Source organism: Bubalus bubalis, chromosome 10 (assembly GCF_019923935.1).
Source record: "Bubalus bubalis isolate 160015118507 breed Murrah chromosome 10, NDDB_SH_1, whole genome shotgun sequence".
NCBI lineage: Eukaryota > Metazoa > Chordata > Mammalia > Artiodactyla > Bovidae > Bubalus > Bubalus bubalis.
Window position 1 is genome coordinate 91,606,687 of NC_059166.1, and position 24,018 is coordinate 91,630,704.

The window sequence follows — 24,018 nt, forward strand, 5'->3', positions numbered from 1 at the left end:
ACAGCAAGGATTAAGAACCATGCAGTTTGGGACAATAAACTATGAACTGAAGGGAGAGGAGCTTTGCGGTGGCTGTCGTCCTCCTGGGCACACACCTGTCATTCATAAATAAGGCTGAGACCCAGAGGCTCCCAGGGCTCAGGGAGAGGAGAGGGAGGGAGGGTGCTGGTGGCCACAGAGGGCAGGATGAAGGCAGGGTATGTGCACAAATTTCTCCACTCCCACTAAAAACAGGGAAAATACCAGAAAAAAAGAAGCCATGGGAGTAAAACAACAGTTTGTGCACTGCAAGAATTTGACTCATTCCTGAATAGCTTTTCCAGGTTTCAGGATGGCTTTGAAACCAAAAATGGCAGGAAGTGGGAAGCCAAATAATCACACATAATAAAATAATAGCCCACGCTCTCCTGTCACTCGAGGGCCTTCTTTTGTTTTGTTTTCCTTTTTTTCCCACTAGCCTACCTCTTACACATTCCCCAGCAACCTTCCTGGAGATGAGACATACACTTTCTATACAATTCCCGTTTTTGATTCGTATATACCCAAGGAACAGATGGCACACCAGTTATATTCCTTTAAAACTTTGAAAGAATCTAATGCTGAATAAGGGGAATTTCACTGAATTCTGAGATCTGAACGAAAAGTGGATTCTATCCCCGCTGAGACTGCGCCCCCTCCAGCATCCTGGGTCAGTGCATCTGTGTCGCAGGTGTTGGCACAGGTGTGACCCTGACCTCCCCCGTAGGGTCAGAGGTGACCTTGGCCAGCTCTCATCATCACCTATGGATGTGAACCCCAGGCTCAGGGCAGCACAGGCAAGCATTGTAACAGATCCCATGAGTTAACAACGGTCCCACAGATCTCCTGGGAGACAATGGCTCCAGGGAACCAGCTGTGAGGGGTTCCCTGGCTGATTCTCCTGCACTCTGTAAGAAGAGTTTTCTTGGACCGTCACAGTCATCAGCTGCCTCCAATCTCACGAGGCCCCTGGGACTAAGGCTTTAATGGGCTCTGAAAGGGGACAGCAGGCACTCAAATGCACTCGGAACAATCCAGGGACTGACCACTAGTCCAGCGGGTGACTCACAGTGAGCTCGTCTCTGGCTTACCGGCTTTGCTAGTTTCACTGAGGATTTCTTTAATTAGATGGTGATTATGGTTTAGTGTGTCAGCTGAACCAGAGCCCAGGCTTCCAGGACTAGGGATTGTTTGGGAATTAAAGGTGCTGTGGCAGCCCTCAGTCTGTGTAGCATCTTCCCAGACACCTCCCTTCCAAGCACAGCGGGGTGCGACTCCCCTACCCTGAGCTGAAGCATGGCCAGGTGACCTATTTGGCAGATAATATATGAATGGAGGTAAGGTCTCTAAATTTTGAACACTAATCCCAAACTGTACTGGAGTGCTCCCCTTACCTCACTGTACCCACTTCTCGTTTCGCTACTGATGTCTGTTTGCTCTGCAGGTGAAGCTCAACACCTGTCCTGTCCTGTAAGGTGTCCCTCAAGGAGAAATGACCTTGAGGGACTTAAATGTGCAGACACAACGCTTCCCAAACAGCCTTTTGTTGGGTCAGGTGATGGGGGGCGTTTTAACAGTTACTGTTTTTCCAGAACCACAGCATTTACCTTAGGAATTCTGGCTTGCTTTATGAAATGAGATGTTAGAAAATAAGCATGAAACAGTAAAAATAAGTCTTTATAAAGTTTAGATTCTTTTCACCTTTAAGCCCAATCTGTGGATGGTGAGCAATAATACTGAATCCATTCAGTTTCATACCTGAGCTGTTACCAAACAGGTTTGAATCTCAAAAAACAACAGAGAATAAGCCACTCCTCGAATCGACACGTTGTATATGTGTGTGGTTATGGGTATGTGTGTGGTTGTGTGTGTGTGGTTTGTTTCACAAACTTAAGGAGACTCAGCTACAGCACCAACGGTCACACTGACACCTACTTGGTGGGGCTGCAGGTGTGCAAGGCCTTCAGGTGCGGCTTCCAAGTTGCAACGGAGACAGACTTCTCATCGGCTGCGTAACTACGCCAAACGCACTGCACACGGCACACGTGGGGACATACGAAAGAAAAACAAAAGAGAGAAGGGGAGAGAATGCAGTGAGGAGGAGATAAGCAAATTCATACAGATGAAGCATCTTTTCCTTGTCATGTTCAGCCCCGAAAAACACCTGAGTTGAAGAAGACTCTGGCATTTTTGGCTAATTGTCATACATACTCCATCACATCTGAAGAACTGCTTTTCAAAATAACTCATATCAAAAGCAAAAGCAAGGCAAAGCCTAACACAGGAGTTTTGGGACTGGTTAGGGGGAGGCATGGGAGGTGACCATGCCTCCTGGGAGCACACACTTCATCACCACTTGTGAGAGAAAGGAAATCCGTAGTGCAATTAGTAAATTAATTAGTAAGCTAGCTGGTTAACTGCTGACCACCAGGGCATGTTCGTGATATACTGAAATCCCTTGAGGTTGAACCACACAGTACTTCTAACGCTAACAATGAAGGCACTGTTAAATAAGGTGGGGCAACGTATTCTCAGGAATATGACCGTAAAGCACACAAGGATTTAACGTTGGCATCTAAGAACACGTTCATAGCTCTTTGACGTAAAACACAAGCTTGGTCTACTTCCCATAATTATACCCCATACATATACAAAGTATTTTCATGTAACTCTCACAAATTGGAGTCTGGATTAAGACCCTTATTTTGTAAATAAGAAAATAAAGGCTCAGATAAATCAAGAAGTTAACACAAGGATGGCAGAGGTGAGACGTCATCTCGGGTTGCCTGGCTCTTGGTCCTAGCATTCCTCTCTGGTCCTTGCTGCCTGCTTGGTGACTGCTGTTGGAAGCTTCCCTCTGAACTATCAAAGAGATAGCCTGCACTTACTTGCCACAGAGATTTTGGTGAATTTCTTCCTTTGCAATAAGTCTGAAAACATCTCTAGGGACCAAGTGTTTACTCTCCTGAGAGGAAAATTTTTAAGTCATAAATCAAAACATTCTATTTTGTGTGGCAAATTCATATAACAGGTCACAATCCTGCTGTCTGACCCTCATTCATGATTTTGAAACCTACAATGAAGAAAACAGTAATCTAATAATATTCCTTTCCATGAGATGATCATTGAATAAGTGTGTGCAGAAAAAAAGACTTAAAATTGATATAACTAATCTGGAAAACTTTGGTCATATTTATTATAGCTGAAGTATAAATACCCTATAGGACAGCTACTCATTCTTACATCTATATTTAACAGATATGCTTATAAGTTCATCAAAAGAGGTACACTATTCTATATTTAACAGATATGCTTATAAGTTCATCAAAAGAGGTACACTATAATGTTGTAAACAGCACTATTTCTTTTTAACCTTAATATTAATTTTCCTATTTATTTATTTATTGAAGTAAATGGCAAAGAGATGGGGAAATAGTGGAAACAGTGGCTGACTTTATTTGTTTGGGCTCCAAAATCGCTGTAGATGGTGACTGCAGCCATGAAATTAAAAGATGCTTACTCCTTGGAAGGAAAGTTATGACCAACCTAGACAGCATATTAAAAAACAGAGACATTACTTTGTCAACAAAGGTCCATCTAGTCAAGGCTATGGTTTTTCCAGTAGTCATGTATGGATGTGAGAATTGGACCATAAAGAAAGCTGAGTGCAGAAGAATTGATGCTTTTGAACTGTGGTGTTGGAGAAGACTCTTGAGAGTCCCTTGGACTGCAAAGAGATCCAACCAGTCCATCCTAAAGGAGATCAGTCCTGAGTGTTCATTGGAAGGACTGATGCTGAAGCTGAAACTCCAATACTTCGGCCTGGAAAAGACCCTGATGCTGGGAAAGATTGAGGGCAGGAGGAGAAGGGGACGACAGAGGATCAGATGGTTGGAAGGCATCACAGTCTCAATGGACATGAGTTTGGGTAAACTCCGGGAGTTGGTGATGGACAGGGAGGCCTGGTGTGCTGCAGTTCATGGGGTCTCAAAGAGTTGGACACGACTGAGTGACCAAACCGAAATGAACTGAACTGAAGTCGGTGCACAATATACATGTATACAATATAGTCATTCACAATTTTTAAAGGTTTATATTTCATTTATAGTTATAAAATATTGGCTTGGAGTTCCCTGGTGGCACAGTGGATAGGAATATGGCTGCCGATGCAGAGGACACAGGTTAGATCCCTGATCCGGGAAGATTCCATGGAGCAACTAAGCCATATGCCATGACTTCTGAGCCTGTACTTTAGAATCTGTAAACTGTAACTACCGAGACTGTGTGCTCCAACTGCTGAAGCCCGAGTGGCTAGAGCCTGTGTTTTATAACAAGAGAAGCCACCGGCAATGAGAAGCCCATGCACTACAAAGAGAAGTATCCCCTGCTCGCTGAAACTATAGAAAGTTGGCACAAAGCAACGAGGACCCAGCAAAGCCCAAAGTAAAGGAGTAAACAAAGAAATAAAATTATAAAAAAATAAACTATTGGCTGTATTTTGCATGTTGCACAACATAGCCTTGTAGCCTATTTATTTTATACAAAATAGTTTGTACCTCTTAATCCCCTACCCTTATCTTGCCCCTCCCCTCTCCACTGGTAGCCACTATTAATATGCTGTTTTCTCTACTTGTGAATCTAACCAGCTCTAGCCCTTAAAAAAAAAAAAAAAAAAAAAACTGAAGTAGAGTTGATTTACACTGTTGTGTTAGGTATTGGAAAGTAATTCTGTTATACATATATCTAGTTATTTTCAGATTCTCTTCCCATACAGGTTATTACAGAGTATTGTGTGTAGTTTCTTGTTCTATACAGTAGGTCTTTATTCATCTATTTTATATATAGTACTGTGCATATGTTAATCTTAAACTCTTAGTTTAATCCTGCCCTGCACCTTTCCCCTTTGGTAATCATAGATTTGTTTGTTTTCTATGTCTAAACAGTGTACGTGCAGCTAAGTTGCTTCAGTCGTGTCCAACTCCTTGTGACTCTATGGACTGTAGCCCACCAGGCTCCTCTGTCCACAGGATTCTCCAGGCAAGAATACTGGAGTGGGTTGCCATCCCCTTCTCCAGGGGATCTTCTGGACCCAGGGATAGAACCCGCGTCTCTTATGGCTCCTGCATTGTCAGGCGAGTTGTTTACCACTAGAGCCACCTGGGAAGCCTTCCTAATCAACCAAAGTCAGGAATGTTTAAGCAGCTGTCAGGACAATGAACAGGTGGGCTGTGGTATGTTAACACAGTGGAGCATCACACAGGAACCGTCCACTATAACTATGCCCAACAATATGGATGAACTTTACATGAATACTGTTGAGTGAGAGAAACAAGACACAGAAGAGTACATACTGTGTGCTTCTACTTCCCCAAAGTACAAAAGCAGGGGAGCCTATCCTTGCTGTTAGCAGGCAGTGCGGACCTCCCCTGGGGGAGGGGGGATCCTGGGACCCTGGGGTGCTGGCCTGTTCTGCTCTTCTGCTGGTTGCTGGAGACATGCAGCGCAGTTTTCTAGGAGCTGCGCTGGATTCCTCAAGCACCTTATACTTCAATAAGATGTTCCAGAGTGATATAAAAAAGTGGGGAAATATATAGTAGGACCTGAGGGGTTTTATGTTATTGAGAAAGGTTTAAATAATCGATGCCACTTCCTTGCCCAGAGCCTTCCTCACACAGCTCATGTTGATATAGCCTACAAATCTCTGAAGACTTATGCTACGCATCGTGGCAGCTTATAGAGAACAAGCAATTATTGTATCTTCTTGAAACATTAATTTTGGCAAATACTGTACAAACACAATCTACAAGTGATATAGAGTAATCAGTAAAGACACATGGCTTTATTATTGCAGCCAAAGAATTGATGCTTTTGAACTGTGATGCTAGAGAAGACTCTTGAGAGTTGCTTGGACTGCAAGGAGATCAAACTCATCAATCCTCAAGGAAATCAACCCTGAATATGCACTGAAGGACTGATGCTGAAGCTGAAGCTCCAATACTTTGGCCACCTGATGCGAAGAGCCAACTGATTGGAAAAGACCCTGATGCTGGGAAAGATTTGAGGCAGGAGAAGAGGGTGACAGAGGATGAGATGGTTGGATGGCATCACCGACTTGATGGGCATGAATTTGAACACATTCTGGGAGCTAGTGAAGGGAAGCCTGGCGTGCTGCAGTCCATGGGGTCACAAAGAGCTGGATACGACTGAGCAAGTGAACAACAACTTCTATAGTGAAGGCCAGAGGGCCCATCCCCACCCACGTGGCTTTAATAAGACAACTTTCATGGAAGGAGTCAGATGTATGTGAACTCAGATACTTTGGAAGCAGGACTCATGTAGACATTAGAAGTACACAGCAGGTCTGAGCATTATTAGATAAAATTGAAAAAAAATTGAAACAACAGTACGAACCAAAAAAAAAAAAAAAAAATGGGACCAAGACATTACCTGCCAACATTATAAAGAACTAGGGGCAAAAGAGGCCACTCTTAGAAAATTGAACATTTTCTTAGCAGTGAGATCTGGCTTCCTACTCTTTTTCTATCAAATTTATCTCAACAGCTAAGCTCTATTCCCTCCATCATGCTTCTCCTAAAAATATCTTATAAATGGGAGAACAGGGAAGCCAGCGGCCCCTGCCTCAGGGCTGATGCTAGTCAGCAGTCAAAGTGGCAGTGGAGGGAGTCTATTATTCTCATCCTCCAATACCTCTGTCCTCTCCTCAGCTCTCCTCAGCTAATCGCTTCTTGAAGCTGAACCCAAGGCCACAGCCATGTGATCCAGGAGCCAGTGCTCCTCTCTTCAAGGCTAAAATGACACGGTGGTTAGCAAGACATTGCCCTGAGGGACTTAATTTATATGGCACATGCACTCCCATGGATGAGTCAGCAAGAAGCAAAATGAAAGCCAGGTTCACATGCAAGCTGGAGCTTGAGGCAGCCAAACAAGTTCACACTTTGGTCTCTAATGATGAGCACCATGTCAGTGTAATTATGCTTTAGGGAGGATTTAGTAGTTTGTTCCAGAGAAGGCAATGGCACTCCACTCCAGTACTCTTGCCTGGAAAATCCCATGGACGGAGGGGCCGGGTGGGCTGCAGTCCATGGGGTTGCTAAGAGTCGGACACGACTGAGTGACTTCACTTTCACTTTTCACTTTCATGCATTGGAGAAGGAAATGGCAACCCACTCCAGTGTTCTTGCCTGGAGAATCCCAGGGACGGGAAGCCTGGTGGGCTGCCATCTATGGGGTCGCACAGAGTTGGACACGACTGAAGCGACTTAGCAGCAGCAGCAGCAGTAGTTTGTTCTGTCTGGAGTATTATAGCTATGGAATGTTTGATTCTTTCTGGAAATCTTAATTGTGGCTGATCATCCAAAGGTATAGCTAACATGGAACAACTTTTTCAAGGTACAGAATTTAAGAAGCTGGAGAACAAAAATATTAAGGGTAAAAAACAGTCATCTCTTTTTTTCCAATTTACTTCTCACTCATTTTTGTTCTTTAATGGCAACCCCTTCAATTTTTATAGCTTTTGCTTTTAAGAATCCTTATTTTAGGGATTGCTCTCACATCTCTTTGAGGTTTTTAATTTTCTTACCATAGAAGATAATGATATAGCCATGTACACACGTGCCCCTGCTCTCATCCTACTGAACAATTTTTAGTTAATTCTAGTTAACTTTCAGTTAACTTTAGTTAAGTGTTTATGCTTGCGTTACTTTGACCACATAACCATGGTTCCTAGCTCAGAAATGTGATGTACTGTTGACTACTATTTTCTTTCCTGTATAATTAATTTTGGCTTTTTGTAGAGTTCAGTTCAGTTCAGTTTAGTTGCTCAGTCGTGTCTGACCCTTTGTGACCCCATGGACTGCAGCACACCAGGTCTCCCTGTCCATCACCAACTCCCGGAGTTCACTCAAACTCGTGTCTATTGAGTTCGTGATGCCATCCAACCATCTCATCCTGTGTCGTCCCCTTCTCCTCTTGCCTTCAATCTTTCCCAGCATCAGGGTCTTTTCAAATGAGCCAGCTCTTTGCATTAGGTGGCCAAAGTATTGGAGCTTCAGCTTCAGCATCAGTCCTTCCAATGAATATTTAGGACTGATTTCCTTTAGGATGGACTGGTTGGATCTCCTTGCTGTCCAAGGGACTCTCAAGAGTCTTCTTCAACACCACAGTTCAAAAGCATCAATTCTTCGGTGCTCAGCTTTCTTTATGGTCCAACTCTCACAGCCATACATGACCACTGGAAAAACCATAGCCTTGACTAGATGGACCTTTGTTGACAAGCTAATGTCTCTGCTTTTTAATATACTGTCTAGGTAGACTTTGTAGAGTTCAGTTCAGTTCAGTTGCTCAGTCATGTCTGACTCTTTGGGACCCCATGAATCACAGCATGCCAGGCCTTCCTGTCCATCACCAACTCCTGGAGTTCACTCAAACTCATGTCCATGGAGTCGGTGATGCCATCAAGCCATCTCATCCTCTGTTGTCCCCTTCTCTTCCTGTCCCCAATCCCTTCCAGCATCAGGGTCTTTTCCAATGTGTCAGCTCTTCGCATGAGGTGGCCAAGTATTGGAGTTTCAGTTTCAGCATCAGTCCTTCCAATGAACACCTAGGACTGATCTCCTTTATTTTTTTTTTTTAATTTTATTTTATTTTTAAACTTTACAATATTGTATTAGTTTTGCCAAATATCGAAATGAATCCGCCACAGGTATACCTGTGTTCCCCATCCTGAACCCTCCTCCCTCCTCCCTCCCCATACCCTCCCTCTGGGTTGTCCCAGTGCACCAGCCCCAAGCATCCAGTATCATGCATCGAACCTGGACTGGCGACTCGTTTCATACATGATATTATACATGTTTCAATGCCATTCTCCCAGATCTCCCCACCCTCTCCCTCTCCCACAGAGTCCATAAGACTTATCTATACATCAGTGTCTCTTTTGCTGTCTCGTACACAGGGTTATTGTTACCATCTTTCTAAATTCCATATATATGCGTTAGTATACTGTATTGGTGTTTTTCTTTCTGGCTTACTTCACTCTGTATAATAGGCTCCAGTTTCATCCACCTCATTAGAACTGATTCAAATGTATTCTTTTAATGGCTGAGTAATACTCCATTGTGTATATGTACCACTGCTTTCTTATCCATTCATCTGCTGATGGACATCTAGGTTGCTTCCATGTTCTGGCTATTATAAACAGTGCTGCGATGAACATTGGGGTACACGTGTCTCTTTCCCTTCTGGTTTCCTCAGTGTGTATGCCCAGCAGTGGGATTGCTGGATCATAAGGCAGTTCTCTTTCCAGTTTTTTAAGGAATCTCCACACTGTTCTCCATAGTGGCTGTACTAGTTTGCATTCCCACCAACAGTGTAAGAGGGTTCCCTTTTCTCCACACCCTCTCCAGCATTTATTGCTTGTAGACTTTTGGATCGCAGCCATTCTGACTGGCGTGAAATGGTACCTCATTGTGGTTTTGATTTGCATTTCTCTGATAATGAGTGATGTTGAGCATCTTTTCATGTGCTTGTTAGCCATCTGTATGTCTTTGGAGAAATGTCTATTTAGTTCTTTGGCCCATTTTTTGATTGGGTCATTTATTTTTCTGGAATTGAGCTGTAGGAGTTGCTTGTATATTTTTGAGATTAGTTGTTTGTAAATTGCTTCATTTGCTATTATTTTCTCCCATTCTGAAGGCTGCCTTTTCACCTTGCTAATAGTTTCCTTTGTTGTGCAGAAGCTTTTAAGGTTAATTAGGTCCCATTTGTTTATTTTTGCTTTTATTTCCAATATTCTGGGAGGTGGGTCATAGAGGATCCTGCTGTGATTTATGTCAGAGAGTGTTTTGCCTATGTTCTCCTCTAGGAGTTTTATAGTTTCTGGTCTTACGTTGAGATCTTTAATCCATTTTGAGTTTATTTTTGTGTATGGTGTTAGAAAGTGTTCTAGTTTCATTCTTTCACAAGTGGTTGACCAGTTTTCCCAGCACCACTTGTTAAAGAGATTGTCTTTAATCCATTGTATATTCTTGCCTCCTTTGTCAAAGATAAGGTGATCATATATGCGTGGATTTATCTCTGGGCTTTCTATTTTGTTCCATTGATCACTATTTCTGTCTTTGTGCCAGTATCATACTGTCTTGATGACTGTGGCTTTGTAATAGAGCCTGAAGTCAGGTAAGTTGATTCCTCCAGTTCCATTCTTCTTTCTCAAGATAGCTTTGGCTATTCGAGGTTTTTTGTATTTCCATACAAATTGTGAAATTATTTGTTCTAGCTCTGTGAAGAATACCATTGGTAGCTTGATAGGGATTGCATTGAATCTATAAATTGCTTTGGGTAGTATACTCATTTTCACTATATTGATTCTTCCAATCCATGAACATGATATATTTCTCTATCTATTAGTGTCCTCTTTGATTTCTTTCACCAGTGTTTTATAGTTTTCTATATATAGGTCTTTAGCTTCTTTAGGTAGATATATTCCTAAGTATTTTATTCTTTCTGTTGCAATGGTGAATGGAATTGTTTCCTTAATTTCTCTTTCTGTTTTCTCATTATTAGTGTATAGGAATGCAAGGGATTTCTGTGTGTTGATTTTATATCCTGCAACTTTACTATAATCATTGATTAGTTCTAATAATTTTCTGGTGGAGTGTTTCGGGTTTTCTATGTAGAGGATCATGTCATCTGCAAATAGTGAGAGTTTTATTTCTTCTTTTCCAGTTTGGATTCCTTTTATTTCTTTTTCTGTTCTGATTGCTGTGGCCCAAACTTCCAGAACTATGTTGAATAGTAATGGTGAAAGTGGGCACCCTTGTCTTGTTCCTGACTTTAGAGGAAATGCTTTCAATTTTTCACCATTGAGGATAATGTTTGCTGTGGGTTTGTCATATATAGCTTGTATTATGTTGAGGTATGTTCCTTCTATTCCTGCTTTCTGGAGAGTTTTGATCATAAATGGATGTTGAATTTTGTCAAAGGCTTTCTCTGCATCTATTGAGATAATCATATGGTTTTTATTTTTCAGTTTGTTAATGTGGTGTAATACATTGATTGATTTGTGGATATTGAAGAACCCTTGCATCCCCGGGATAAAGCCCACTTGGTCATGGTGTATGATCTTTTTAATGTGTTGTTGGATTCTGATTGCTAGAATTTTGTTAAGGATTTTTGCATCTATGTTCATCAGTGATATTGGCCTGTAGTTTTCTTTTTTTGTGGGATCTTTGTCAGGTTTTGGTATTAGGGTGATGGTGGCCTCATAGAATGAGTTTGGAAGTTTACCTTCCTCTGCAATTTTCTGGAAGAGTTTGAGCAGGATAGGTGTTAGCTCTTGTCTAAATTTTTGGTAGAATTCAGCTGTGAAGCCGTCTGGACCTGGGCTTTTGTTTGCTGGAAGATTTTTGATTACAGTTTCAATTTCCGTGCTTGTGATGGGTCTGTTAAGATTTTCTATTTCTTCCTGGTCGAGTTTCGGAAAGTTGTACTTTTCTAAGAATTTGTCCATTTCTTCCACGTTGTCCATTTTATTGGCATATAATTGTTGATAGTAGTCTCTTATGATCCTTTGTATTTCTGTGTTGTCTGTTGTGATCTCTCCATTTTCATTTCTAATTTTATTGATTTGATTTTTCTCCCTTTGTTTCTTGATGAGTCTGGCTAATGGTTTGTCAATTTTATTTATCCTTTCAAAGAACCAGCTTTTAGCTTTGTTGATTTTTGCTATGGTCTCTTTTGTTTCTTTTGCATTTATTTCTGCCCTAATTTTAAGATTTCTTTCCTTCTACTAACCCTGAGGTTCTTCATTTCTTCCTTTTCTAGTTGCTGATCTCCTTTAGAATGGACTGGTTGGATCTCCTTGCAGTCCAAGGGACTCTCAAGAGTCTTCTCCAACACCACAGTTCAGAAGCATCAATTCTTCGGTGCTCAGCTTTCTTCATAGTCCAACTCTCACATCCATACATTTGTAGAGTTAGTATTACCCTATTCTAATTTATTGATTTGCCTTTATGTACCTATGAGGCAAACATTCCTAAACTTTGGAACAGAACTCAAAAATTCTACTCATCAGCTATGTTGAGAAAGCTGTGAGTCCACTGTGTCTCCCTGAAAACTTCTCCCCAGGCCCACCCTGAGCTCTCTGGCCTGGCAGCTCTCCTTCCTGTGTGGGATCTCTTGTTCCCTGGATCCCATGTTTCCTTTCTCTCTTGGTTCATCTCCTTGTTTTGGAGGATCAATTCAAGCAGCTTTTCCTTCTCCTTCTTCTTTTTGGACTTCAGTTTTATTGAGGTATAATTGACTTATAAAATTGTGAGATCTTCAAAGTTTACATCATGATGGTTTAATGTATATATACATTTTGAAAGAATCTCCTTCATTTAGGCAATCCATCACCTCACATATTTGTCTTTTTTTTTTCATTTTGTGTGGAACATTTAAGTTCTACAATCGTAGCAAATTTCAGTTATACAACATGGTTATCAATGACAGTCCCCACCTTTCACATTAGATCCTCAGAACCTATTTATTCTTATAGCTGAAAGCTTGTACCCTTTTATCCTATTTCCCCACCTTCCGGCTCCTGGCAATCACTTTTTGCTTCTGTTTCTAGATGGACATTTTAAAAAAAATTCTGGATTCTACATATAAGTGAGACCATGCAGTATTTGTCTTTTTGCCTGGCTCTCTCGCTTTGTATAATAACAAGGTCCATCTGTGTTGTTGCAACATACATACATATATACATATGTATATACATTGCAAAGAAAACCGGTATGGAGGTTCCTCAGAAAATTAAAAACAGAAGCACCATATGATTCAGCAATCCCACTTACAGCTGTATAGCCAATTAAAGACATGGAAACAATCCAAGTGGCCATCAACAGATGAATGGATAAGGAAAATGTAAAATATATATATTGGCTTCTTGAGTAAGGGTAAATGGTAGGTAAAATGTTGAGATTTTGCATATCTGAAAACGTCTTTATGTGACTGTCACACTCCATGAATATTATGGCTGGATAAAAAATTCTAGATTGGACATAATTTTCCTCCACAATTTTGAAACTATTGTTCCACTGTATTCTAATTTTAAGGTTACTAATGAGAAATCCATGCAATCTAGATTCAGGACCCTTTGGGTATGTTCTGCTCAGAAACCATTTAGGATTCACTTTCTTGCAAGAGTTCTCATATTTCACAAGGGTATCCTGTGAAGCTTTTTGTTATCAGTGCTGAGCCCTTGCAGGGGTGGGGGTGGGTGGGTCTTTTACTGTGGCCACTCCTGTCCTTCAGTTCTGGAGATCCAGAATATGAAATTTCTTTGACAAAATGCTACCTTCAGTTTCCCTGTACTCTTTGTGAAGTATTTATGTTGGCTGAATATTTGATCTCCTGGAATGGTTATCCAAATTTCCTACTTTTTTGTTTCTTTTTTCATCTCTTTTTATTCTACTTTTCTAGATTTTCAGTTTTATCTCCTTTTCTGTTTTCTTCTTTTTCTGAAGTCATGTTTTTCATATCTAGGATGATTTTTTTTTCAGCATCTGTCCTTATTTATGACTGAAGCATTACAAAAGATGTACAAGCTCTGTGTCAGTGGTCTGAGTTTACTTTAGGGGTGTCACTTTAGGGTAATGGGATAAAGGCTCAATTCTTTCATAGGAGGAAGCCAAAGTTTCAATATACAGTTTGCTTTTCTTTGGGGCCAACTCATTTCTCCAGAACAGCATCTTCTTTTTTTTAATATATATAATTGCAATTCTTTTCTGAAAGTATTTTATTTGTTTCTTAACTGTGCTGGGTCTTTGTTTCTGCACAGGCTTTTTCTAGTTGTGGTGATGGGGAACTACTCACTGGTAGAGTAGTGGAAGTGCACAGCTTCTCATTGTAGTGGCTTCTGTTGCTGAGCACAGGCTCTCGGGCAAGTGAGCTTCAGCTGCTACGGCACATGGGCACAGCTGCTCCACAGCATGCAGGGTCTTCCCAGGCCAGGAATAGGGCTGGTGTCCCCTGCACTGCAAGGGGCGTTCTCAACCACTACACCCCCAGAGAAACCCCAGAACAGCATCTTCTTATCTCTTCCCTCAGGAAAATAAGCCCCCTGTCAGCATTCATTTCACAAACTTATTTCATCCACCTGTCTCTGTTTCCTACAAAGTACCTTGGCTCCACCCTGAACTGGTGCAATCGCTCTAGAAGGAAACTCCTCACATGGAACTTCTGAAGGACCTTGAAATACGAATCCCCAGGCTTCAGAGACATATCTATGAGGCACTGGATACGTCCAGTGCACTGGACTTCAGATTCCAGAGCACTAGATTCAGATTCAAACACCAAGGACTTGAGTCCTACCTCTTTCTAGGCTTGTCCTGGGGATCAAGTGACAGAATGGGGTAGAAACACACCACACAGCAAGAGGCACATCACAAGTCTCAGACATTATTAATACAAGTGGTGACATTGGGCAGGTATTCTAAACATTATTGATAGTTGCTTTTTTTTTTCCAGACAGGTCTACTTGAAAGGAAACGTTAACTTAAATGAATCATGCAAAGATATTGATACAACTAAATTTGTTGCAAGCTGCTGAAGTTTTAAACTTTTATATAAAACCCTGAAATGCTGTTAATTTAGTTGCCTTGGTGCCCGAATGACAGAGCATTCTGGGCCTCTCCAGTGCCCTTTACACAGACAGCAACTCTGGCCCCAAACAGATGAGACTGGTCTTGGTCTTGATGCTTTGTGTGGTCAGCAAACCAAGGTAGGTTAATTGGGTAAGAAAATTGATGGATCAGCAAGTGAAGCTTGCTTTTTAATCTAAAGCATCCTTCAAATAAATTCCAATAATCTATAATCAAAGCATAAAGCCCTGACTTCTGGGAAAGGGTTACAGCAAGGAAAAACAATGAACATATTTAATAATTTTATTATTATTTTTGAATCTAATAAATTTAAGTCAAGCTGAATTTAGAAAAGGCAGAGGAACCAGAGATCAAATTGCCAACATCCCTTGGATCATCGAAAAAGAAAAACTTTTGCTTTATTGACTATGCCAAAACCTTTGACTGTATGGATCACAACAAACTGTGAAAAATTCTTAAAGAGATGGGAATACCAGTCCACATTACCTGCCTCCTGAGAAATCTGTATGCAGGTCAAGAAGCAACAGTTAGAACTGGACATGGAACAACAGACTGGTTCAAAATTGGGAAAGGAGTACGTCAAGGCTGCATATTGTCACCCTGCTTATATAATTTACATGCAGAGTACTTCATGTGAAATGTCAGGCTGGATGAAGCACAAGCTGGAATCAAGACTGCCAGGAGAAATATCAATAACCTCAGATATGCAGATGAAACCACCCTTATGGCAGAAAGCAAAGAGGAACTGAAGAGCCTCTTGATGAAAGTGAAAGAGGAGAGTGAAAAAGCTGGCTTAAAACTCAGCTTTCAGAAATCTAAGATCATGGCATCTGGTCCCATCACTTCATGGCAAATAGATGGGGACACAATAGAAATAGTGATAGACTTCATTTTCTTGGGCTCCAAAATCACCACAGATGGTGACTGCAGCCATGAAATTAAAAGACACTTGCTGCTTGGAAGAAAACCTATGACCAACCTAGATAGCATATTCAAAAGCAGAGGCAAAGGCCAACAAAGGTCTGTCTAGTCAAAGCTATGGTTTTTCCTGTGGTCATGTATGGATGTGAGAGTTGGACTATAAGGAAAGCTGGGTGCTGAAGAATTTGAAGAATTGATGCTTTTGAACTGTGGTATTGGAGAAGACTCTTGAGAGTGCCTTGGGCTGCAAGGAGATCTAACCAGTCCATTCTAAAGGAGATCAGTCCTGAATATTCATTGGAAGGACTGATGCTGAAGCTGAACCTCCAATACTTTGGCCACCTGATGCAAAGAACTGACTCATTTGAAAAGACCCTGATGCTGGGAAAGATTGAAGGCAGGAGAATGGGGTGATCGAGGATGAGATGGTTGGATGGCATCACTGACTCAATGGACATGGTTTGAGTAAGCTCCAGGAGTTGGTGATGGACAGGGAAGCCTGCTGTGCTGCAGTCCATGGGGTCTCAAAGAGTTTGACATGACTGAGTGACTGAACTGAACTGAATAAATTAGTTAATTACATTTGGACTGAATAAATTAATTAATTACATTTGGACAGGGCAACAATTGCTTTTTAAATTGGTAGAATCCACTTTGATTTATGAAACTATGATTAGGTTTAAAGGTATTCTTCAACATTTAGAGCTTTTCATTTTAAATTCTTTTTTGTTTAGAATAACACATAGAGCTTTAAGTAAAAAAAAAAAAAAAAAAAGATTTTACTCCACTATTGCCTATCTTGGTACAAGTTCAATTATCGATCACAGTATATGTTACCTTACCCTGTTCCACAAAATAAAAACCTAGATATTTAAGTAAACTTTGCAATCAGCCCCGTTGCTTCCTACAGGTGACGTCTGAGGCTGTTCTGGCCTAGCTCTGCATGGCTCTTGGCATAGAAATGCCTCTGGCCCAGAGATTTCTTGCAGGAAATGTAATCTGTTTTCAAGTTCAATTGGAATTTTTTTTCACAATTTATTAGTTAATAATGATGAGTTAGATCAGAAATTCCCTCCTATTTTTCTCTGTATCTGTTTCATGCGGTATAATCGCCAGCATCTGGCTGGCTAGTGAACACCTGAGATGTGGTTGGTTCATCCAGGAGCTGAACTTCTAAATGTGAGCAGCCACCTGCAGCTACTGGCAACTGTGTTGGGGCACAGCCATCAGCTCTCTCATCACAAGGGGTTGGAGCCTCAGAAACTCGGCAGGGGCCTCATTTTCCAACAGGACAGCGGATGGCCTAAGATGTTTTTGGACAGAGTCCCCTTTTATATCCACAAATATCAAGGATCTGTACACAGAAGTGGCTGTACTTTGAGCACACGTTGATTGAGAAAATATACAAAATAAAAAAAGTGAATAAAACAATTTCACAAGGATCTTCAATAAATTTGATCATTATCCATGCCAACAGCATGGCCGAGCTCCTGAGATCAGGTGTGTGTAAGGCGTGTTATCCGTTCCCCAGGTGGACACAGCTTGTGCTCAAATGGCTGCCAGGAACCCAGGGAGTAACTCTGTGCTCACAGGCTAGAAAGCATCCTTCAAGAACTGAAAGATGTATACATGAAAGAGGAGTCCAAAGAGAAAAGCAGCAAGGAGAAAAATGCATTAGACATGTGGGGAGACCTCATGGTCAGTTAAGCTCCACGGGGTGGGGGGCTCGCTCTCGGGTGTTTTCTGTGTGCTCTGGGGTGCGGACGCTCTCCTTCACCACCCCTCATCATTTGGCCTCAGATCTTAAACTCCTGCTATTCAGGGATCTTTCCTTCAGGAAAACAGAATTTACTGTATCTTTGGTGCCCCTTTAAAACCTGGAAAGTTAAAAACTAGAGCCCCTCAGTGGTTCGCATTAGGAGTCAGGGAACAGCTTTATTTAAACACTGACACCCTCATGTGGCCACAGAAACAGATGGACTCCCTTCCTGATGTTGCTGAGCCCTCCCCACTCAGCCCACCTCTGCAGGAGGTGCCAGCATCATAGCCACAAGCAAAGGCTGCAGGAGGGCTGCTGTGTCGTGGCCGCTGACCCCCTCACTCTCCCGGAACCCACAGTGTAAGTGAGAACAACGTGCTTGTTCCTGTTGCAGAAACCACAGCCACCGCCCCAGAGCCTCTGGTTCTGTAGCTCTGGGTCGTCTGCTGCCTGGCAGGGAGGATATTACATAATCATCTCTGCTGTAATTAAATATGAACTCCACAGCATGGATCCAGAGGAAAACATATTTAGTGAATTTTAACCCGTTTTCCAGGGTGGTTCTGCTCCCCAGAGATATGAAGGACAAAAGAGAAGCATTCCTTTACTGACGAAGCAAACCCCGAGTTATTGAAAAGAAGATTAAATGCCGAACAACCTATACATTATGAGTTAGCTTCAAGTAAGGTGCTCGAGGGCTTCCCTTGTGGCTCAGCTAGTAAAAAATCTGCCTGCAATGTGGGAGACCTGGGTTCGATCCCTGGGTTGGGAAGATCTTGTGGAGAAGGGAAAGGCTGCCCACCCCAGTATTCTGGCCTGGAAAATTCCATGGACTAAGTCCATGGGGTTGCAAAGAGTCGGACACGACTGAGCGACTTTCACTTTTCAATGTGCTCAAACACTGATGGACTCCATTACACCACTTTCTAAAATAAGTATTTCTAGTTATTGCTCTAGACAGCATTAAAAGTGACCCCCCAAGTACTAAACCTTGACATTCTGAATAAATGTGTTCTTCAGAACAGCCACATACACCTGGCCGCAGAAGGTGAGTGCAGTGTAGGCTTTCTGCTCCATCCTGAATGATCAATGGTGTTTCACCAACTAGTTCATGAAACTAGGCCATTCCAGGAGCAGCATGGCCTTGCTAACATCTGTGTGGTCTTGCTTGTTGTTGCTGTGTAGTTGCTAAGTTGTGTCCGACTCTTTGCGTCCCCCATGGACTGTAGCCTGCCAGGCTCCTCTGTCTATGGGATTCTCCAGGCAAGGATACTGGAGTGGGTTGCTATTTCCTTCTCCAGGGGATCTTCCTGACCCAGGGATCGAACCTGGGTCTCCTGCATTAGCAGGCAGGTTCTTTACCACTGAACCACTAGCGAAGCCCCTGTGGCCTTGCTGGCATGGTTACTGAATGCAAACAAAGCACGGACCATTGACTGAAAATAGATATTACTTTTTCCGTTTGGGAGTGGGGAGACCATGACCAAATCCAAGACTGTGCAATAAGTTCTAGCTTCGTGTTTAAAAACAAAACCAAAGGGTAGCTCTTGCAAGTGAGGCCACAGAGAGCCTGGTTCCCGACCCAGCACCCCTGCAGGGAGGGCCGTGTTCCTGGTGCACTGACATTTACCTGAATGAGGTTGGCAGCTGGGTTCCGTCTTTTCTCAAAATGTTTCTGGCGGTGCTGTTCTTGTACTTTTAATGCAAAACCTGAGCCAAGAATGCCCTGTGACAAAATACAGAAATAGTGCTTAAAAAAATTCCCCTCAAAGCATCATTAAATAATACAAATCCTAAAAGAAAAAAACAACCCTTTAAGAAGAGTCTGAGAAAAGACAAACAGTATGCAACCTGTCCATAATCTCATTACTTATTAGACAAACATGATCTCCTCTATTATTATGCCACTGGCCAATGGCAAGTTGTTGGACAAGAAACAGGATGATGTCTGTCCTTCAGGAAATCACCAGGTGCTGCCCTCCAGTCTCCTAGGGTGTAGGAGGAGGCCCCGCAATTCCAAATAAAAAAATGCTTTTGCATGGCCTTCTCTGTGGCATTTCTTTACACCTAAGTTAGAGAAAACAGGCCTATCCAGTGACAGACGAGGGGGATTTAAAATCTGGAGCTGTTACTGTCTCGTGGATGTGGACCTGGGAGCTATTTTAGCATGCTGATGGCAATTACTCCAGTTTATACTTTCCGTTCATGAATGGGTGGGGGAATGATCTTATTAAATTTTAAGATCTGTTCATGATGCTATAATTCTACACCTACCAAAGGAAAGCAAGTGGGGAAGGACAGTTGTTTAGATGAGACACATAGACACTCAGGCTTGGAGATGTTTCCTTTTTCCCTATTTGTCCAGTACAGATGAGAGCACGGGTCAATGCAAAGCACATACTTATCCTCCCGATTCTTTATTTTTTAAAGTTAATTAATTCATTCATGAATTAGCTTTTGTTTGTGCTGGGTCTTCATTACTGTGAGGGCTTTCTCTAGCTGTGGCAAGTGGGGGCTGCTATCTACTTGCAGTTCTTGGTCTTCTCATTGCAGTGGTTTCTCTTGTTGTGGAGCCTGGGCTCCAGGCACGTGGGCTCGAGCCCAGGCTCAGTAGTTGTGGTGCGTGGGCTTAGTTGCTCCTTGGCACGTGGGATCTTCCTGGATCAGGGACTGAACCCGTGTCTCCTGCGTTGGCAGGCAGATTCTGTACCACCAAGCCACCAGGGAAGCCCCTCTCCTGGGTCTTAATCCTCAGAGTCTTAACACTCGGAGCATGCCTCGCCTTCTTGGTTTTGGCTCACCCATTAGGTCTGGGGGCTGGTAAAACTAGCCTGATCCTTCTGTGTTTATACTGGCTTTTTGGCTGGTTTGCCTTTTTCTGCATATCGTCTCCATCTGCCAAAATCCTGCTCTCTTGATATGTCCCCTATTTTCAGTTGGCTTTGGTCTAAATTTGTGGAATCAAGATGCTTCATGTCAGCCTCAGGTTGAGGTTGGCTTCAGAGTTCACTCAGTTCAGTCTCTGGGCTTTGTCTCTCAGTCTCCACTTTATTGGTGTGGGAAGCAGAGCCCCTCTGCTTTCGAGTCTGGGAGTTTACTTGCTAGCTATAAATTATTAGCTTTTTATTAAACTTCAAGGAATCTAACCCTTAGGTTACAGCCGGGTATCTTACGAGCTGTAAGTCAGTTCCTTGCCATAGGTAAGGGACGGCTGTTTTTCTTTTCTTTATGTGTTTGGAGTCACTCAAAGATAGTAAGGGCTGGCTCAGGCGGTGGTATGTCTCACCCTTGCGACGTGTTAGGTCTCAGTGGATGACAAGTTGATGAGGATATTTTTGGGCTCTAGATAACCTTTACTCTTCCTCCTTATCTTGAGGCGGTTTAGTCACTAAGTCATGTCTGACTCTGGCGACCCCGTGGGCTGTATAGCCTGTCAGGCTCCTCTGTCCATGGGATTTTCCAGGCAAGAATACTGGAGAATTCTCCTTGAGATTCCACAATTCTGAGTACCTCTGTGATGATAACCAGATAATAAATAACGCAGTTATGTTTAAATACAGTTATACAATGATACTATTGCCGTTAATGAGCAGTGATGGACTCCCTCATCAATCAGGATGTGCGACTGCGCTGTGAAATTAGAAACGACATCACAGGGTCTGTTTTCCATCGCTCTTTCTCAGCGACTGTCTCGTCCTGTCTGAGGTTTTCATCTCACGCAGGTTGTGACTGAACAAACTAAGCTTTATGAAAACCTGGTTTGTAGGATTTTATTCGTGGATTTTAACATCTCCCTCCATTTAGAGGTTATAAAAATGGCCTTCTGTTTCCAAATCCAAATCAACTCTTAGTTATTCACAACTCCAAAATTTCCTTCTGCTCCTTAAGACCATTTAGGAAAGATTTATTTATTTTCCTTTTAATGTCATTTTTCATGAAGCTTAAACACGTAAGAGACTGAAACAGCAGAATTTATAGCATATATTTATATTATGTATTTATATTACATGCATAGATGTGTATAATCCACTCATAGGAAGCATAATTTAGTTTTTGTAGAAACTGAATTAACAGCAATGGCTACTATTTTTGAGCATTCATTATGTAAATATGAGGTTCAGCGTTAAATCCCTTTTGGAAAATGAAGACAGGCCCTGCATAACACAAACTGAGCACCTGCCAAACAAGCTAAAATGTGGTGAAAATCACGCTGGCATTGCTTAGAAACACACACTAGTAGATGGCAAACGTGGGCTGCAGGGCTCTTGAGCCAGACTGTACATCACAGCGGTCATGACACCAGCTCTGCTCATCGTCTGGTTACGGCTCCTGTCCAGTCCTCCTCCATCTCCCTCAGCCGTCAGTTCATATACAGAAACACAGGTCTGTTAAAAATAAAGCCTGCTGTGCAAAATATAGCTAACGTGCCATCCCTTCAAATATTGAGACCGACAGAGACACATTCTCAGAAATTGAGTTTTGTCTTAATTCATTTCCTTCCCTGGTGGCTCAGAGGTTAAAGTGTCTGCCTGCAATGCGGGAGACCAGGGTTCGATCCCTGGGTAGGGAAGATTCCCCAGGAGAAGGAAATGGCAACCCACCCCAGTATTCTTGCCTGGAGAATCCCATGGACGGAAGAGCCTGGTGGGCTACAGTCCACGGGGTCGCAGCGAGTCGGACACGACTCAGCGACTTCACTTTCACTTTCTAAGGTGAGATAAACTTTGAGGTTTTAAGTTTTAGAAGTTCTCCATAAACATCAGATAGAAATAAGACATCTTGGCAAATATTTAAAATATTTTCCCCTTTTCTTCCAGGTTAAAGAGCTGATTTGTACCCTGTACTTGGCAAACAGGTTAAAGATATTCTCAGCAAGAGGGAAGCGAGGGTCCGCAGGTGGAGACAGTCCCTCCAAGGCAGTGGCGACTTATGCTACTCATGCTTCTTGGCCAAGAATACAGGAGAATTCTTCTTATCTTGAGGCCCTGGGATGGGGCTTCAGGGAAACAGAACCCAGCCAAAGTGGTGGCCCGCATGCCTGTGTGATGTGCAGGAGAATGCCTCTGTGGTGTACAGGAGAATCCTACTTCCAGGGAAAGACAGGGAAGGCTCTTCTCTTCTCGGCCCTTTCTTTCCTGGGTGGAAGGCAGGCCCAGCATCCATTCTGACTTTCAATCTGACACCACTGCTGCCGGCAGATGCACTGGACATACTGGTGTTTCCAGCCACCTTTTTATTTTTTTTTATTAAAGGTAAACATGAACCATCTTTCATTCATTCAGTAAGAACCCTGCACCTACCATGAGGCTGCAGTGAAACTCTCCATGGTAAAGTCTACTTTGCTTGGCCCTGTGAGGGGATGCTATGGGTGAGTGAGATTTTGATTTCCAACACGAATCGATTTAATTTGCATATAAAATCTTAATCACTTTATTAGGAAAGCTTCTCAAGAATGACTAATTAGTCTCTGACCCTTAACCTAACAGCAATACAACTGACTCTGCCATGATGGTCCAGGGTTTCACGATGGAGGCGAGCAACCTGCTGGGTGGGATGCAGGCATTGCCTGAAGATGGCTGACCTTCATGCAAACTGGCCCAGGTCCTTACACCTTTGAACACTTGTCTCTGCTCTCTGCTTACAGGCTCTCTTTTCCATCCTTTGCTATTATCTCTTCCTGGTGTAGTGTCTGTTCTGCAGCCTACTTCCACATTGCTGTTTAGAATCCTCGAAGAAGTGTGAAACTACAGAACTCACCTTATCAGACTTCCCTCTAAATTAAGCGAAGGTAATGAAAGACCTCGATCTCTCCTGGGGAGACGGCAGACACTGTTGCCCTGCAAGTGAATCGCCCTGACGTGGCCTCCACCATGTCTGTGATTCTTCGAGGGATCACATGGACTGTTATACGCGTGGCCTCAGGATGAGTATTAAACCCAACAGTGGCAGGTCTTTGGCACCATTATATTGGGAAAAAAAGCACAAGACTGCATTTTGCTGTTTCTAAGGTGTTTTCCTGTAGGGAATCTGGCTGTCACGTGGGTGTCTGTTCTACATGGCTGAGGTTGCCAGATTCACATGACTCTGGATGGACAGAGGCTTTCTGTCCTCTTTTCCACTTTGTCTTAGCAGGAAACACACACATATTGTAAAAGTTTTCTTCATGACAAACACTTGACTTATGTTATATCATTGGTCTTCAAAAACTTTCTTTGGGTGCAATAACTCTTCATACATGATGTTAATAAATGTACTCAGGGTCTGTTATGGGCTGACTTGTGTCCAAAATTTACAGGTTGGAGTCCTAATCCCCAGGACCTCAGGGTACGACCTTATTTGGAGAAAAGGTCTTTACACAGGTGATCAAGTTACAGTGAGCTCATAGGGCAGGCCCTAACCCAGTGTGGCTGGTGTCCTTTTTAGAGGAAACTTGGACATGGACAGAGGGAGACACAGGGAGTATCCATGAGGATACGGTGTCCATGAGGCCTGGACGCATCCCTCCTTTGGGGCTCTCGGAAAGAACCAGCCCTGCCAGCTCCTTGGTTTTCAACTTTCACCTCTAGAACCATGAGAAAGAAAGTGAAGTTGCTCAGTCGTGTCCGACTCTTTGTGACCCCATAGACTATAGCCTACCAGGCCCCTCCATCCATGGGACTT

The 24,018-nt window shown here is 42.6% G+C and overlaps 1 protein-coding gene across 3 annotated transcripts in view; it reads right to left on the reverse strand.

The window, feature by feature from the left end:
- KCNQ5 (potassium voltage-gated channel subfamily Q member 5) overlaps positions 1-24,018 on the reverse strand; it is a 609,119-nt gene that overhangs the window by 93,725 nt on the left and 491,376 nt on the right. For all 3 annotated transcript variants that reach the window (XM_025295041.3, XM_025295039.3, XM_025295040.3), the window contains exons 7-8: positions 18,989-19,084; positions 1,954-2,048 (exon numbers count right to left, since the gene is read on the reverse strand). In XM_025295041.3, coding sequence (XP_025150826.3) covers positions 1,954-2,048; positions 18,989-19,084 — 191 coding nt within the window. The remainder of the gene's footprint in view (positions 1-1,953; positions 2,049-18,988; positions 19,085-24,018) is intronic.